The sequence below is a fragment of the Labrus bergylta genome, chromosome 6, assembly GCF_963930695.1.
Source record: "Labrus bergylta chromosome 6, fLabBer1.1, whole genome shotgun sequence".
In the NCBI taxonomy this organism is placed as follows: Eukaryota; Metazoa; Chordata; class Actinopteri; order Labriformes; family Labridae; genus Labrus; species Labrus bergylta.
Window position 1 is genome coordinate 5,510,381 of NC_089200.1, and position 19,013 is coordinate 5,529,393.

General features: G+C 38.7%; 2 protein-coding genes across 2 annotated transcripts in view; one reads left to right on the forward strand and one right to left on the reverse strand.

The window, feature by feature from the left end:
- Nucleotides 1–1,979: 1,979 nt before the first annotated feature.
- On the forward strand, nt 1,980–10,599 carry kng1 (kininogen 1). Its single transcript, XM_020653433.3, has 9 exons — nt 1,980–2,131; nt 2,340–2,436; nt 3,727–3,873; nt 4,696–4,812; nt 5,054–5,129; nt 7,887–8,056; nt 8,136–8,246; nt 8,360–8,458; nt 9,875–10,599. Exons 2-9 carry the CDS (start codon nt 2,371–2,373, stop codon nt 10,175–10,177), a joined length of 1,089 nt encoding a protein of 362 aa, XP_020509089.1. The 5' UTR covers nt 1,980–2,131; nt 2,340–2,370; the 3' UTR covers nt 10,178–10,599.
- Nucleotides 10,600–11,823: 1,224 nt separating this feature from the next.
- LOC109998547 (phosphatidylinositol 4,5-bisphosphate 3-kinase catalytic subunit alpha isoform-like) overlaps nt 11,824–19,013 on the reverse strand; it is a 30,245-nt gene continuing 23,055 nt past the window's right edge. The window contains exons 24-26 of the mRNA XM_020653434.3: nt 18,152–18,303; nt 17,058–17,220; nt 11,824–16,894 (exon numbers count right to left, since the gene is read on the reverse strand). Coding sequence (XP_020509090.1) covers nt 16,787–16,894; nt 17,058–17,220; nt 18,152–18,303 — 423 coding nt within the window. The 3' untranslated portion in view covers nt 11,824–16,786. The remainder of the gene's footprint in view (nt 16,895–17,057; nt 17,221–18,151; nt 18,304–19,013) is intronic.

Sequence of the window (19,013 nt, forward strand, 5' to 3'; positions counted from 1 at the left end):
GAAATACGCTGTTTTGCTTCTATACTCAGAGCTACATAAGAAGATGGCTAACACTTTGGCGTCTTTTGTTGTATCTGTTGTTACATAAAATATTAAACTTAGCCAGCGGTAATTAAGCATAACAGGTGGAAGAAGAGAAGCTACAGGCGGCAGGAAAATAGCTAAGGTGATTATCACCGGGGAATATGACGCGCCAGCAAGAATCAAATTAGGTTAAAGGGTTACAGCATGCAGCATGTTATCACAGGTTATCACAGGAGGAAGCAGCTAGCATAGCTCAGTCCAAATACAACAAAATGTTTCGACCATCATAACTGAACTTTCTGGAGTCTTGTCTTTACTAAGAGTGGCAAACATGTAGACTTCAGGAGTAAATGCGTCCAGCGAAGAAACAGTTCAGAAGTCTTGTCTGTCAGATTCTGTATTTATATGTAGAATGCATTGATAAGCATGGATCTTGTTTTAACATCTGAAAGAGACCTTTGAAGATTTAATAATTTAGTAATGGCAACGATTAAGAGTTTAACAACTACTTAATGCACTTGTTACCTTCAGGTTGGATTGTAGTATTTATCTTTTTACAGGCCGTCCTGATAAGTAGGGATGTAACGATTCACTCAACTCACGATACGATAATGATTTTATCAATGATTTTATAAACTACTTTTTTTCGTCAATAACTTTTCTGCACTCTTGTTAAGCACTTTGAACTGCAATTTAATTTGTCTGAAAGGTGCTGTATAAATAAAGTTTGATTGATTGATTGATACGATTCATGATGCTGGGTTCACGATACGATTCTCTCACGATTTATTTTACAAAATGAGACTGTAGACAAATTATGACTGAAAAAGATTCCCTTAGGGGCTTCAAACCCGCTTGTCAGAGTGTCTTGTCTTTTTTTCTCTCAACAAGGGGAGGTGATCGGAGCGTCTCATTGTGGTGCTGATTAAATGCTGCATCATGTTGGTCATGCTATTTGTGTAGTTCCTCGTCTTCTTCTAATATTTTCACACAGTTTTTTGTCTCGTCTGTTATCGTCTCACCTCTTTCATTTTCTCTCTCGGCGAAGCCAAAATTCTTCCACACTTCCGATTTAAAACACGGTGGTGCGTCCTCAATTTCAAAATCTTTGCTCTGCAGCTGCCGACACTCACGATATTATTGCCAATAATTTTTCAGAGTACCGATGTGAATCTGGACACCTTTGAACTGATTTATCCCGATTTTACGATTAATCTTTTCATAAGTCTGAAGACTCTTCAATCGAGAGGAACCACTGGTTTATGAAGCTTAAAGACTTTAAGTGTAACAAACTCAAAGATCAGCAGAGGAAACATGGACGATTTGGGCATGTTGTCATCATAAGCTGACACGTATCTTGTTGTACTTGGTGAACTTTGGGTAATCTTGTGATCACACAGACACAAAATCAGTCTGAAACATCTACAGTAGAGACAGTTGGACACATTCCTCCCCCCCCCCCCCCCCCCCCCCATTTCACAGAGCAGCAGTGAGGAAATCAGAGTGGTGTCGGCTTAAAGGTCGCCAGGGACAAAGTACCAGTTAAAACACACAAAACACTCACTGAGCACACACACGCACACAACAACTGACCCTTAAACATGTAAGATTAGGACATTAATGCTGCCTCACAGTCACTGCCAATGAGCACTTTTAAATGTGATTTAATTTGACAGTAATGTTGTGTGTGTGTGTGTGTGTGTGTGTGTGTGTGTGTGTGTGACTCAAGTGTTTGCTCTTTCAAAGTCATTTATAAAGGAGGTTAGATCATCTCCTCACATGATCTCGCTCTGTATTGACCGGACAGGTAGGAGGGCAAACAAAGAAGCAAACATTTACTTTTCTTTTACCGACTGAGCTTGAATGCATGTGTATGTGTGTGTGTGTGTGTGTCCTCTGCCCCCTTCCTATCCTGTATGTGTGTGTGTGTGTGTGTCCTCTGCCCCCTTCCTATCCTGTATGTGTGTCCATTAGTGAGTCATCAACTTTTGCAGGATTTTCAGCCTACAGTTTTAGGGAGAACTTCACCTACCGTGGAGAGAGGAGTCCAGTTTTTCTTCTTCAAGCCCAGCAGGATCGACAGAAGGCCTGTCCTCCTGCAGTAACTGTGAGTTAACTTACTCTTTCTTTCATTTTTTAAAAACTTTGTTCTGACAGCTTCTTAAGTCTAACCTGGCTTGTTTTCATACCACAAATAAGAAATTGAAATCTGAGAAACACTGCTGCGGTTAAGAGGTTTTTGTGACCTGAAATGCCCTTTTTATTAAATTGATGAACTGTTGCTAAAAGTGTTGCATTTCTTTACCTCGGAGAAGAGCAAAGCCAAACGTCCATCAGGATCAGACGATGAGGAGTGCGTTGGGGCTCTGTGTCCTGGGCCTGCTGTGCCTCTACAGCCCGGTGTCTGGGCAGGTAATGACTGGTTTTAGTTTCCTTTTCTGAGTAAAAGTAGATATAGCAAACTATGAAAGATAATTCATAACTAAAACTTTGCTTAAATTAAGAAAAAATACAAAATTATCATCAAAATGTATTTAATGGTATTTATAGTTTAATAACTCATAACCACTGTTCGGTTATTCATCATTTATATTACATAACTGGCTAATCATATTGGAGCAGGACGCAGAATTTGACTGCCAACACATTTTTAAAAAGTGCTTTTTATTTAGTAAAATGATCAAATGTGATAAATTTAAAAAAAAATGGTTATCTTAACAGTAAAAAGTAACTGAAGCTTTCAGATAAATTTAACTGAACAAAGAAATCATGTTTACTCAAAGCCGTTGAAGCAGCTTTAAGAGTCTAAGCTCCAAATAGGTGGAATCAGACTCTTATAAAAGAAGATTTAAAACATTTCTTTTTACTGCGTTATTTTATTAGTTTGATCAATCTGTGTGTTGTTGATAGTTAAACATTTTGTGCATACACCTCTCTGCTTGTTTGTTTGTTTTTAATGCTCTTAATATGTGTTTTTTTTATATATATATATATATATTTTTTTTTTTTTACATGTATTTGCTCCTGTGAGGCACATTCTGTTGCTTTCTATATGAAATGTGCTCTATAAAAGCTTATTCTTACTCAAATGTACTGTAGAATAATTATAATTTTATTTACTGTGTACTTATGAACACTAAGTCTAACTTTAAGGAAATGCTTCTTGTGAAAATTATATAATCGCAAAGCCTGTAACATGGTTCAGCCAACTTGCTTTACGTATCATCATATAATCATCATTCAATAGATAAATGTAAATCATGCAAAAGTAGATGCTCTGTGCACAGAACTGTCAGTCCTTATATCTTGGTGCAGGTGATGACAGGAAACATAAACTTGAAAGCAGTTTGGAAGATTCACTGCACACATGAGGGCTGAATAACTCCTTTTTTTTAAATCTTAAGACATACTCAAACAAACTCGTTACACCCACATGGCTTCATCAGGTTTGTGCATTGTTTTGTCACACAATGAAGCCTGCAGTTGTTTGTCAAGTTATATGTCTGAATACAGAATAATATGAAGTGTTAACACTTTATATTATACCTGTTTAGATTGTAAGAAAAGAATTAAAGGCCTGAAGTTGTAACCATAAGTATTTAACAAAATACAGAAAGGAGTGGGGAGGAGTTGGACCACAAATGGTGCAGAAAAAATGATTTTCTTTTCAACTATTTTCATCAATTTTTTTTTCTTTTTCAGGATGCAGTGCAGGTCCAGCCTGGCGTCCTGATCTTTTGTGACGACCCGTCTGTAGAGAAGGCCGTCCACAGTGCCATGCACAAGTTCAACGAGGGACTAAACAGCGGACACAACCTGGCCCTCTTTCAGATACTTTCAGCCAGGAAGGTATAGTGAGCACAAAAAGGATGTAGAGGATGAAGGAGGAAGCTATACCCGCTCGGGTGGAGGGAGCATTAATGTTAACTTTCTGGTTATTTTGTTGATATTGCAAATAATCAGAATCTTTTTAATGGCAAAGAAGTTATACTTAACAAATTTCCCCCACTCCCCGCATCCACTCCAGTCCAGTCAGTGTCAGAAACGCACCTCTAGGCTAATCTGCCAAATGCAAAGAAAGACTAGTCAATCACACAATGTGGAAACGTTTGTCTAAAAACAGCTAAATGTGAAACCACAGCAAAAATAGAGAATAAGAAGAAAATAGATTGATCAATGAGCAGCTTATGGAAGCTTAGAAAAGCCAATAAAACCATCAAAGAGAAGTTATCGTCACTATGAGTTATAATAAACGTTATTGTTTATTCAGCTTTTTGCAACATCTGCAGAGTTTTCACATTATGTTTTACAAAGTTAGGAAAAGCAATGTTTAAGTCAAGCCGGATGTTACAGTATGCGTCTTGGACACAGTAAGGTAAACATCTTAATAACTTACACCTATTGTATAAATACAGTGTTAAAAAGAGAAACATTTCCATCTGCACACATGTTTGTACTTTAAACTTGTTGACTGAATTCAAAACCAAATGATTTGAGTTTAATATAAATTCATTGTGTTTTCCATTAAGAGTTAAAACTGAAATGTTTTGACAGAAGAGAACCGAAGTGGGATTTGGGATGTTTTTTGAAGAAATTCTAAGAAAACATGTTTGGCCACTTTGACCTCTGGTACAAACACTGATCACATGTTTTTTTGTTTGTCTCTTTCAGTCAGAGAATGGCTCAGACTCAGTGTACTCTCTGGAGTTCACCAGCAGGAGGAGCGACTGCCTAGCTGGAAGCAGCAAACCATGGACAGACTGCGACTACCTGCCTTATGGACGCAAGGTCATAAATGATGAGAATAAAATGAATCTGCTGATGCTTATTTGAACCACCACAGCTGTCCTCCTGTCATGTCTAGAAAAAACAAAACACAAAAAAAGTGGTCATGTAAATAATTCAGCAGAAAAAGATGCAGACTTCCTGTTTGTTGAAACACTGAAAGCATCTGTATTGTTGAAGTTTGATAGTAAATGCAGTAAAGCAGTTCATAAGGATAACTATATCTACTTTGTAATCCCTCCAGGAGCCAATTTCATGCAATGCCACCGTCTACATGACAGAGACTGAAGCAGACACCAGAGAGGTGGACTGCATGTTGGGTGAGTGAATGATTCACTGTCATCTGTTTTTTTATTAAAAATGCATTCTTGCAGAGATGAAGATGAGAAGATTGATACCACTATCCTGCCTGTAACAAAGATTTAAAGTCGGCTCCAGAGTAGACAGTGAGGTTAGCTTATCTTGGCATAAAGACTGATCCTGATACACATCATTTATTGTCCTCCCAATGATTTGCTGATATTTAATGCGAGACAGTTGGCTAACAGGTATGAGTCCTCCAAGTTGATATTTGTTGAAGAACTGCACACTTTTGTAAAACTGCAGAGCACAAATTGCACTTTTAATTAGAAAATAACAAATAAAGAAAATAAAGCAGAGTCTAAGATGACAATTTGCATTTAAACACTCAAATACTTCGTCAAACTGCTAGTTTACAGCTCCACTAGGTATCAATTTATTCAACTCAAATGTTATTAGACAAACAACCTTTAAAAAATGACATTCTTCCTCTTATATAAAGGAGCTCAAAAACATAGACACTTACGGAATAAAGGTGTCCAAATAGATTCCAAGGCTGTCTGGACTCAACGCCACTTAATTGGTCTGAGGTTAATGCAATGTTCGTTAACAACCATGAGGGGGCAGCATAAAACAAAACGTAAATAGTTCAAAATGTACTTATGGAAGACAGCACAGCTAGCAAATATCTTTCCAGAGGTTAATTATTAATAAAAATCAGAAAAACAACACATTATATCTTATTGGTGAAGCTACATGTTTTCCTGCTGCATTGACTTCCTGGCAGATTTCCGCAACCAGTCGATCATCCAGTAAAACTACAACATGATTCATGTTTTATAATTTTACATTAAGATGTGCAATAGAATAAACTAGATGTACCAAGTCATTAAGAGATCATTTGTTGCTGTTTGACAAAGTCAGAATAGCTGTTTCCTCCTTTTTATGCTAAGCTAAGTCGCATAGCGTGACAGTAACTTTATATTTGCCATAAAATATATGAGAGTGGGATATAATTATATTCTTATCTGGAGTTCAGCAGGAAAGCAAACATTATATTAACAAAAATAAATCTAACTTAGAGGCTTTATATGGGATTTATTTTGATCCAGCAGATGTCGCCCTTGAGCACCAGCATGAAACCAAAACAACTTGCGGTGCACTGTTGTGTTAGCATGCTAATGCTAGCGATCTTTATTATGCTGGTATCTTCACACTGCATGTAAATTTACCTGAAATGAGCGTGATCTAGAAACACAGTTAAGCAGTGAGTACAGTATGTTATTCTTCTTTTCTCTAGTCCCTCAATTAAACAACTTTTATACACGAGGGGAGGAGTCAGCCGGCTGTCCCGGCGATGTAAACAAAGTGAAGATAGGACTCTGAAAACATCACAGACAGTGGGACTCGGGTGTTACACCCATTGTAGACAGTCATGACTCACAGAGTTATTTTCAGAGGATATACTTGATTTCTATTATATTTAAATGTGAAAAATCACATATAAAGACTTTAAATATAAAACTGTTGGAGAAAGTCTGGATAGGCTTGTAGATGAAGCTGTGAGGTCCTCCCTGCCGTGTGAGATAATATGTGACTCTATAATTGATTTAGCAAAATGCTTTTCAATAAGAAACATTGTTGAAATAATCTTTCGACTTGGGACCTCGTTGGAGACATAAACAGCAGAACCAATTTCATGTGATGCTGCCAGAGGGGGCAGTTTTAAACTCTAATCCCATCTAATGAAGAAACTTAACCCAGTTATATTTACAGTTTTTTATTTTTTTCCAGGAATAATGATATTATTTATGAAGAGTTTTTTGCAGCTGGAATCTGTGCTCTATTGATTTCAGTGAAACATGACTCAGGAGGAGAGCATATTTCTCATTAGGAAAACAGTGAGTCATTGAGGAAAATGTACCCTGGTGGGCGCTGGGGACACAGAGGGGGGGTGAGGGGGGGGGGGTAGCTGATTTTGTAATATATAAACACTATCTGCAGACAGAGAAAGCACAATATTAACTTATCAGGCCATAAAAGGCAGTCTAGACTTTAATCTGTTTGTCTAACCAACTCACTGTGTGCCTATCACATGTTTTCAATGTTTTATCAATCCACCTTTCACATTGTTATAAAACATTTTAAGGCTCAGAGTGGAAAATCTTTTCCTTTTTTAAATGACCAGCTTCAGTGGGGTCTCTTGAGAAAAAGAGTTTCTATTGTTGGTGTAAACTGTATGGATATAGAATCTGCTCTCTCCAAATTGCTGTATATATTTTGTATTTTTATGTCTAATTTTTTGCTTACTGTCATATTTCTGTATTTCTTTTGGATTGTATTATTATTATTATTATTTATTTCTATTTTCATATCTAATTGTCTCTCTGAATGTTAATGGTTTGTTTTAGTGATTTTATATTTTCTGTTTGAATGTTTTTTCCAAACCTTTGTCACGATACTTTTGATGTCTTGTGTGAAGAACTACGTTATATAAATGAATAAACCTTTTGATTTTTGAGTTGCACTGAATATTAAAGAGGTCACATAAGAGGTCAGCGGAAAAAAAACAAAAACTCTTGATGAATTAAGTGTCAATATCATATGCATTAATCAGCACCTGATCAGAAAAGGTAAACTGTGTCATCTAACAGCTGAAATGAGGAGCCTCTATTACCTGTGATATTAGCAGATTCAGTTTGAAAATCCCCAAAAGGTACACAGTGACTTATTTTTCTAAACATCTGTAATTCACTTTCACTTTCTCTCCCCTCCAGATAATTTAATTGTTCCAGAGAAAGCGTCTTGTCTGGGCTGCCCTGAGGACATCGATGAGAACTCAGAGGACCTTAAAACTCCTATTTCAGTCTCCATCGCCAAGTATAACTCCATCTCCGACTCTACTCACCTGTTCTCCCTGCACACTGTCGGCCCCGCCACCAGACAGGTAGAGACTGGTTCCTATGATGAGAGGGAGTTTTTTAGGTTGGTTCTTTTCTACCCACCTTCTCTTTGTATTTCTCCAGGTTGTTGCAGGTTTCAGGTTCAAGCTGATGTTTGATATGAAGAAGACGACATGCGCCAAGGCAGACCACAAAGACCTACATGATCTGTGTGTCCATGATAACGAGAACCTGGTAAACATAGAAACAAACATTGCTTCTGCCATGAAGAGATCTTTTCCAGGCTTATTTTACCTGATGTGTGTGTGTGTGTGTGTGTGTGTGTGTGTGTGTGTGTGTGTGTGCAGGAGTTTGCTTACTGTAACTCTACAGTGGATGTAGCACCGTGGAGACTCGAGCCCCCACAGGCCAACATAGAGTGTGACGCAGGAGTAATGCCTCCAGTGGTGAGACCAACTTTTCACAAACACAGTCTGCAAGATTTACACTGAATCCTCATATCAAGCCTCAACGCATCCTTGTCTGTTAACGATGTCAAACCTGGTCAAATGCAACGATTTCAAATCCCTGTCTGCCTTTAAAGTATCACCATCCAGTGGGAAGGATCAAGAACTCCAGTTTTACTCTTTTGAACTTTACCCAGATATTTTTAATACTAAAAGTCCATGGTGGCCAATCAGCTGGGGCCTGCTACTCTAAACCCAGAGCCCTAACATATTGTCAGCTTCTCCATTTTTCTACAATTCTACAATTCACTTAGCAGACTCTTTTATCCAAAGCGACGTACATCAGAGAGTAAGAACAACACAAGCAAGGATCTAGAAAAAAAGGGAACAATGTCAGTAAGAGCAAACGATCAGCTTTGAGTCTGATTGGACACACAGGTGCTGACAGGAAGTGACCAGAGGCAAAGCACAACATTGAGGGCAGTTCTTGAGAGCTCTAATCAGTATAGAAACCATCTTATAAGTCGTCGTTATCAAACAAAAAACATCGTCATTACCATCATCAATAATATGGAGACCATCATCATTAAGTTAGTAGGTATTCATGAAAGAGCTGGGTCTTTAGCTTTTTCTTAAAGGTGCAGAGGGACTCTGAAGATTGAATGGAGGTTTGGAAGTTCATTCCACCACCGGGGGGCGACAGAGGAGAAGAGTCTAGTCAGCGTCTTAGGACCCTGTTGTGAAGGTTGGATCAGACGCCTTTCATTGGCAGAGCGTAGTGGGGGGGAGGGAGTGTAGACCTGGATCAGAGAGTTAAAGTGAGGAGGAGACGTTTTTGTCGCTGTTTTGTAAGCGAGCAGCGATTTCATTTGCTTTCACCCTTGGGTTGTGATATTTTGAAAGTGCACATTACAGTCGAAAGTTTGAATTCCAAACAGAATCAAACATATTGAGAGATTTCTTCTGATTTCAGTCCTATCTCTCTTTATTCATTTCTGGGTTTTCAGTCAACCTAGACAAGTTAATAACTATATTGTTAGTCAACTGTTAAACTAGCACATCCCTAGATTGCTAGATTTCCTTCAGAATTTACAGTATTTTCAAGTATTTACCTATCTGATTAATGATTCATTATTTGATAAAGAAGACACATGTTATAATAACATGTTTCACTGGATGTTACAAAAGCAGAAAAACAGGTCACAAGGAACAGCAAACAAAGTTCATGTTTGGATTTTAGAACTGAGACAGGCATGCAAAAACGAGTGAAAAGTTAGTTATATGTTTGGATGAGATTTCCCTCCTTTATTGTATTTGACATTTTAAAAGGTACAGCTAATAACTGCACAGTTAGTGAATGTAAAGTGAGGTCCGGTTCCCCCGTTCATGTTGCATACTGTTGTGTTTTCTCTCCAGGAGTTCACCAGGCGTCGTCCTCCTGGTTGGTCTCCACTCAGAAGAGTTGAAAAACCCTCTACTACCCCACCTCCAATTAATCCAACCGCGCCGTCTCAACACAAAACCGTCAAAGAGTCATCTGAGGAGGACACCAAGACCTCAAAACCCACCGCCTCCCCCAATTTTACGAGCGCAAACCTCTTCCACTGCCCATCCGAGCCCTGGAAACCGTTCAATCCCATCGAACCTGCGATGTCTGCAGGTCCTACAAAGGCTCCTGAAGTCGTGGAGGGATTGAAAGACACCGACCTGATTGCATAAAGTTTTTCCGCCAGGGAACCTCATTTATATTCAAAATAATCTCACTTGTCATGCTCTCACAGCTGATTCTTTTTTATTTTATTTCGTAGACCATTCTGCATTAGACTGAGTTGCATCCTCCAAGCTGTTGCACAGATTTTAAACTACAACAGTCACGTTGATAAAATAGCAAGCAAAGGAGAAAAGTAAATACAAAAGCAACATATTTTGGACATTGTAGCACACTCAGAGAAAAAGAAAAAGACTGACGTGATGATAAAGCTCTGCACTGTTATCATATAAAGTGAAAAATCTAAGTAATACACATTTAACTGCCCTTTGTGGAGTAAACAAGATGTGAGAAATAGAGAAGAGTACATTGAAAGTCTGTCATCCTCATCAGGAAGAATATTCAAGAAAACAAAATAAAACTTTGTTCTGTTTCTTGTTGTTTTGTTCCTTTCTGTATCATCATCATCCTCTTTCACACAGAATAACAAAAGCTGTTTTAAATCATAAAAAAGAACACACTGTTCCTTCCCCCCCCTGATTTCATTTCCCATGACTTCCCCTAACAAAGTGACTTCTTTCAACCATATAATGATATTTATAGTTTTGTTCATGCTGAAGAAGTTAATTTCAAATTGATAAAGAATCAGAATCACCTCAAAAGGTAGACTGAGAAAAGAAACTTCAGCATGAAACCGTGTAGAAAGCTGTTTCCAGTGAAGTCTAGATGACATGCCTGACAGTTTTTGTCTTATTCTGGGTAAATAAATGAAAAAAAATCCTATTTTATAAATTCATGTTTTGAACTAAGATAGTCCATAGAGTTATATCAAGGATGTACAGAAGCCCTATGCAGCCATGCATCCATACAGTCGACTTTATCTACTTTCCTGTGATTACGAGTCCTTTCATGTTCTTTCCTTAAAGGCTTTATATGTGATTTTTTGATCCAGCAGATGTCGCCCTTGAGCACCAGCATGAAACCAAAACAACTCGTGCTGCATTGTTGTGTTAGCATGCTAATGCTAGTGATCTTTATGATGCTCGTATCTTCACACTGCATGTAAATTTACCTGAAATGAGCGTGATCTAGAAACACAGTTAAGCAGTGAGTACAGTATGTTATTCTTCTTTTCTCTAGTCCCTCAATTAAACAACTTTTATACACGAGGGGAGGAGTCAGCCGGCTGTCCCGGCGATGTAAACAAACTGAAGATAGGACTCTGAAAACTCTGAAAGCATCACAGACAGTGGGACTCGGGTGTTACACCCATTGTAGACAGTCATGACTCACAGAGTTATTTTCAGAGGATATACTTGATTTATATTACATTTAAGTGTGAAAAATCACAAAGACTTTAAGATGCCGACTTATTCATGTAGTAATTTTGAGATTTTAAAAAAGCTGGTTTCCCCAATTGTAACCAAAAACAGATTAATTTATCTTCAGTTTCTTGTGACAACGGACCCATTTATTGATGATATACAGAAAAAAACAATGGGCTGCTCACTGTGGCCCTACCTGATGAGTCAGACTAAGCCTGTTTCCATCTCTGAGGAATTAGTTAAGATCTTGAGTAAGCAACATGTCAGGTTGTAAGATAATGTGCTGCTTTATAGTCCAACAGAAAGAGCGTCTAAAAGCAAACACAGCCTGGTGAATGTTTAACAAATTTATTTGTACATCTTCACAGAACACTCAGATGACCAGTCAGTCTTTACTCTGTGACCAGGAAACCAAAACACAAGTAACATGAATAAATAAATAAAAAAAAACACAGGTTATTGTATGAAACTGTTCCTACTGGGGGGCAAACTTAAGGCATTCATTTATAGAAACATCTGTATGGCTGCTTGGCAGACTCGATAAAGAAACATGGAGCTAAAGGACAGATGTTCATCTTTACCCGGTGTCATGCAGGGAGGCTGTGGAAAACATTACGTTGGCCCGTTGTACATTCATTCATAGTATAGGTTAAAGTTCTGACAGCATGGCATGTTGTGGAAATATATTAGACACACAGGAGCACTGCATTAAAAAAAAAGAGGGCATGAAAGCAGTCTTCTTTTTTTTTAAAAACTAGAAATTTCAGGGACCTTGAATAATAACCACAAATTATCAGTGATGTCAATGATTTGCATTTTGATGCGATGATTATTTTTCTGCAAGGTGGAGAGTTTGTAACCCTCAACATTCATCGTGTGTAAAAACACATTCTAAGGCTTCATAACAACACACTTCGTTCAGTGCTTTATAGAAGAAGAAAAAAAAAGATGTAGCTAAATTGTTGAACTATCAAGGTCTAGATTTATACAGGTGGTGGACGCAATTCATTTTTCACACCTTTCCATCAGGTGAACAAACAGTAACAAAAAAAAAAGCATCTTAGAATGAACACATGCATCTTTTTGTTAAACATCACAGATTATATTGTTTAACTGCACACATCAGGGGCTGAAATGAAACCTTCACCTAACTTCATAAAAAGGCAGGAACAATTATTTTATATCAACATGTGAATCTAAATCTCCTGCAGGTTGTTGACTCGTGAAGTCAACACCGAGCATTTTAATGATCAGATTTTAAAAACATGGGTGTGTGTTTTCATTGTTAGGATTTTGGACTGTCACAAAAAGAGGGTAAAACTAGTGCAACGATTATTACAGAGACCCTGCACTGATACTGCACCAAACGTGGGGAGCAGGTGACCTTTTAAAAAAAACAAAAAAAAAACTGAACAATGTGAGAACTATCGCTAACAGGAGATGGAGGTTGTATTTCATTTTCAGGATGAAGTTCAAGATTACTTGATTTTCTTTTTATCCTGTAAGTTCCTGTCAAAGCTCTAACTGCACCTTTTAGCTGAGGTTGAACTTTGTCACTTCATTAAAAGTATCTTCATGCTGAAATCTTAATGGCTCGTATACGTCAACCTTCGGTGCTTAAATATAATACCTGCACTCACAATCGGAACTAAACTGACCCTGCAAACCCCGAGCTCGACCTTTGAACCCACACAGTGGAGCTGTGGTTCTGATTCATGACTCTTCAAGTAAAATATTGACAACGTATGTGTGAAAAACATTTCCAAAATAAAGGCATACAAAACATTTAGTGACACCACCATTTCAGCGCTTCAGTGTGACCACACACACACACACACACACACACACACACACACACACACACACACACACACAGACATGGTGCTCATTGGGGCCCGCCAACGAAGCTCTGCAACCCGTACAGAGACAATGAAACACACACACACACACACACACACACACACACACACACACACACACACACACACACACACACACACACACACACACACACACACACACACACACACACACACACACACACACACACACACACACACACACACACACACACAATAGGAAAAGATGATTGACTGTAACTGGACATACTGCTTCAACGTGTTCATCATACATACGGCTAAGTGCTGCTTGAGAAACATGCATGCTAAGCTAACTCTCTTCCTACGGAGTCCTCCTCTGAGAACTCAGATTTTTAAGTGCATTCAACCAACATTTCTTTCATTTTTTTGTCTTTTCCTAGTCTCTTAACTAGAAAGTTGTGACTCCAGCATTAGCTTTCACGGGGCCTCAGTGACGCCCGATTTGGCACATAAAGAGATAAGTGAACAGGACTGAAAACCTACAGTTTCATTTCATGGCACTGCATCTGACGTCAGAGAGAAAACATGGACGATTCAAAAAACGTGAGTGCACAAGTTTTGCAATGAAATACATTCAAGCCATAAATGCTGCATTAACAGGACATCCAACACCTTGTCAGAACAGACCCCCCCCAACTTTGGCTTTTCCATACAATCAATATCTGATTTTGCAAAGTGCAGACTTTCTGTTGCACGAGCAGATTGAGTTTCATACTGCAGGGGTTACTATTTAAAAGTTACCTTGGTATGTTGGGAGGGGGGCTCATGAGGCTGCTCTGAGGCACCTTGTTTTGCTAAATGCTTCCTTCTGTCCTCAGCAAACCACAGAATACAAGATTTTCTGCACTGAATTCAAGTTGTGATATTTCCTGGATTAACACAAAAAAAAAAAAAACATTCCCTTACAATCCATCTAAGGTTCAACAAGCTATGATCTGCTTTAAACAAAATGCATGTTTAAGTATTTCTGTATCAAAATCCTCTTTGTCTTTATAACATTTTACATAAATTAACCCAGTGGCTTATGATTCTAACGATCAGCTAACTCCCCCATCACATGAAACTGCACTAGGCAGTCTGCTTGTGGCTCACAGTAGCAGATCTTTTCTATGTCTCCAGGATGCCATGTTCACTAACACTGTAAGAGACCGGAAAGAGCTATCAGTGCATTCAAGTGCAAAACAACAAAAAGGAGGTTAACGTTTCAAAAGCTGCTCAATGCTATAAATCAATCAAATGTCATGAAAACTTTTTGTGTCGACACATTTTATGGCAAAGGTTTCCATGTCTTTAACATTTGTACGCTGAAAATGATTGATTTCAACTTTTTGACCCTGAAAAAACTGCTGTGAGCACAAAAGCCTTTTTGAGGGGGGACCATGGCACCCTGAAGGACCGGGTTCAAACTACAGAGGACAAGTTTCAAAAAAACATTTAGTTGAGGTCTCATCTATCCACTTCACATCCACACACTGACGTCCTGTCCTAAATACAGAAGTCATCCACACCTTCACATCTGGATTTTTGAATACTTTAACGATTTGGACCAGTCCGGTGTGCACCCCACCCTGCGACCCTTAACGTGGTATGCATGTGTATGTACGTCTGGATATGGATGGATGGATGAACAATTTGTTAAAAATCAGTGTCTTCAAATCTTGCCAACATGCACTGTTTGATTAACGACTGCCATTCCACACATTTCCATTTAAAATGTTGAACGAGCTAAATGTACTTTAATGCTTCTGTTGTAAAAAAAAAATAAAAAAACTTGGTGTATAACATAGCTTCAACAGGAGCAGGCAACAGGAAGCATGACACCAGTGACAGGGTTATGGGCTCAGTGATGAATATATCCATAAAATGAACTAACATGTTCAAATGATGGACTGCTGAATGTTTGGAAATCAAAGTGGAAATGATATGGCTTAAATCTAAATTTAGAAATGATATAGTGCCGTCACGGTTTGTTAGAGGAGAGTTTGTGGGGGGGCGGACAGTGTGCGTCGTTGTGGAGTTTTGTGCTGTGAGGCCAAAGGCATTTTATCAACAGGAAGACGTGACATTCCCCTGGGTCTGTGCTCACAGTCGAAACAGACAGCCAGAGGCTTCAAATAGGTCCCAATATTCATCACATTTAAGAATGGCACTTTTGTCATTTTGCATCCCCCAAACAAAATTGTTTTCCCAATTCCAAGTAGGACTGCAAACTAGGCCCAACAAAACCACTTTGAATAGAGTCAAATGAAAAGTTAAACCAAGCTGTGTCGTCAGGCTAAAAAGGCATCAGCAGACTGACTAAACAGGGGTGCAACTGGTCAAAAGAAAGTAAAAGGAAGAAAATTACAAATATACTTCCACAATAGTGTGTGTATCTGGAGGGTTGAGTCTTACCTGTGTAGAAACCAAAGCAAACTAGATATATAAATAAATGTACAAAGTCATAATAAAGTCAGTATATTATTCTGTTATCTTCATGTGCTGTCTTTTTTGTTGTTGTTGTTGTTGTTGTTGATGATGGAGAGTTAGCATCATCACCCTGAAGTCCTACGCTGCACCAACAACAAAAATGTTCCCAAGTGGTGGAGTGCTTTTTTTCCTCGAGGCTGTTGGAGAGTGCAGCGCTGTGCCAAGCGAACACAGACACTCTTCTTGCAAAGATGTTGAGCTTTTACATTTCCTCAAAAAGATGGGCGAGCTGGACACTGGACCCGGTCAGGACGTGGTATCTTCACCAGAGAGATGGTGGAAGACTGTGGAGGTCGACAACGAGGCTTCTATACTCCAGCAATCCTGCATAAAGTGGAGGAACTCCTGGATTATACGTTGATAGTTTTGACGGTTCCTTGTGCCCTCTGACTTCTCAGCAGTGATGTCAGATGTAAGACGATGTCATTAAAATAAAATAAAAGTTTCCCAGCACCTCTTCCTTTTGGGTGGAGCCACACAGTGCAGCACTAATAGAGCAGAAGAGCAGCAAGATGGACATACTTTGTGGCTACATTTTTTTAAATCGGCAGATCTTCACACTGTCATCTCAATTTCCTTTTTGCAGGAGTAGCAGGACAACAGTCTCCCACACAGTTTGTTCCTGTTGGCAAGAAGAGGAAGCATAGCCAGTCATCGGCACAGGTAGGTCACGTCTTCAAAAAAGGGTGCGATGACGATTGCAAGACATTATGTTCAAGACGAGACAGAAAAACAGAAACCTCGTTTTTTTTTAAAACACAAATCGTGCTGGTGTAAAGAAAAAGAAAAAAAGGAGTGAAAGCTGGTTTTTCTGCTTCAACAGAGAACTGAAATTCCTTGAAAGACCAGTGTGTCATGGTGTAAGACGAACAGCTGTTGGGTAGAAGCGAATCCTCCATGGTGGTAGTGGTGTGTTTTTTTGGGGGGGGGGATTGTGTGTAGTAGATCAGTTTAGTGCATGCTGTCTTATTGTGTGAAATATCCAGTCCATCTTGGTGGTCCATCCTCCATGGTGAGCATCGTTCATCTGTTTCATAAAGTAGTCCAACGCCTCCTGCACTCAGCAGACAAAAAAGATAAAACAGATTTATAATTAGATAATGTAGGAGAGGCTTCTGAAGGCAACGTCTGGACCCTGACGGTATCTTAAGACCCCCAGAATAGAATCAGAGAGAAAAAGGAAATATGAGCAAAGCGGAAAAAAAAAACATTATTACCTGCTCGCTTTTCTCCAGAGCCAACGTCTTCCTTATGTAAGCGATGTCATCGAATGACTGCAGCTCAGGCATGCCAGAGCCCAGCATCATGGAGAACAGGTTGATGAAGAGGTTAGCATGCTGCCTGATCGCCAGGTAAGCTTTATAACACATCTCCTGGAACCTGGAGGGGCGAGGGGGAAAAGGGAAACGTGAGAATGAAAAACCAAACACTGTGCATGTCATCTATCTGACATCTGAAGAAGACAAGTCGCCCGGGAACTTCCTCGTCACACTCAGCTCATGTGTAATTTTCAAGTCTTAAATGTATGCAATAAGGTGAATTTGTCAAGAAAATGAAGGTATCAAGAAAAGTTATCTTACGCTGAAAATTACAGATTGAATGATTCAAATTGGGTAAAATGTGCCATAGACCAAGAAGGATGCTTACCAATTTATTTTATTGTATTTATTTTTTTTTTTTTACCTTTTCTTCTTTCTTTCTGTCTTTTTCTCTGTGCCTTTCTTTCTTTCTTTCTCTTACACAGTAAGGCAGTGATACAAGATTGTACATTTTGTTTTTTTTATTTTTTATATTTTATATTTTATATTTTATATTTTATATTTTACATTTTTAAATTCTATTTAATATATTGTAATATCTTCTTATTCTGTATTATTTAAGTTGTTGCTAGTTCTGCTTTATTTCCTTGTTAATTGTTTAGCACCAAGACACCAAGTCAAATTCCTTGTATGTGTAAACGTACTTGGCAATAAACCCCTGATTCTGATTCTGATTCTAAAAAGGCTCTCACTGAGTGCTCAAGGAACTTCTCATGGTTGGGTTAGTCGGGCATGTTGAGCGTAAACTTAAACCAACAGAGGGAAGTGAGCCAAGAAAATCTTGTGCTTGAATTTTTCTGTTTCCAGTTCATAATTCTCTAAATAGAAACCATTTTTTTCTTTCTCTCCAGATTTACCAAAAAAAAGGTAAATAGTTATGACTCAAAAAATACACCTAGCTAAGCTTTGTTAGCGCAGTATTTGTTAGTAGCAGACAGAAATAAAGAGAAACATTTGATGAGTAAGCAGAAAGAGAACAGATGCTGCGGTACCTCTCAAACTCTTTGGTCTTGGCACACTCCTGGGATCCCTTGCTGATGACAATGAGGAAGTCTTGTGTCAGTACAAAGGGCACTCGCTCCCTCTTGTAGCCAAATTTCTTCTTCTTATGATCCAGGAAATGACCAAAATCTATGTGGAACAACTGGGGGGAGAGCAAGACAAAGATGAAAGCAGGAAGTCAAAGTTTAGGAACTCTTACTCACAAATACATTTCCTCTTCTCTGACGTCTAACGTATATTCTGTACACCCGCAGGAAAACCAAAGGCATCAACCCCAATCTTTCACCGTGGATATCAAGCTCTTTTACAGAACAAAGCAAAGTATTGAGTCTTGATGTTGCTCTTTTTTTTTTGCTTTTATTGGATAGGACAGATGAAGAGAGACAGGAAATGTGAGAAAGAGAGAGTTGCTAACGATCTGCAGGGGTATTATCTGCTGCAACAGCGACTATTGACTTTGTACATGGTGCACGCCAAACAAACCACTAGACCAGTGGTTCGCAACTGTTCGAGCCTCAGGACTCACCAACAATTCCTTCATGAACAATCACGACCCAAATATGTGATACAATCAACTATTTAACCAATTAGATTCATCTAATGAAAAATTGTGCAATTGGACCTCAGACGCTGCAGAGAACATGTGACAGAACAAAAATGTTTAAAAAGGGCTTCATAGACTTTTGGACACAATTTTCATTTCCACTTTTGGGTCCCGACCCACCAGTTGAGAACCACTGCACTAGGTCACTCTGGTACTGCTCATTTTTGACCAACAAACATTCACATAATGAAACTTGAATTGCTTACTTAGTGACAACTTCCATAACCAGTCAGGTCTTAAATGCACTT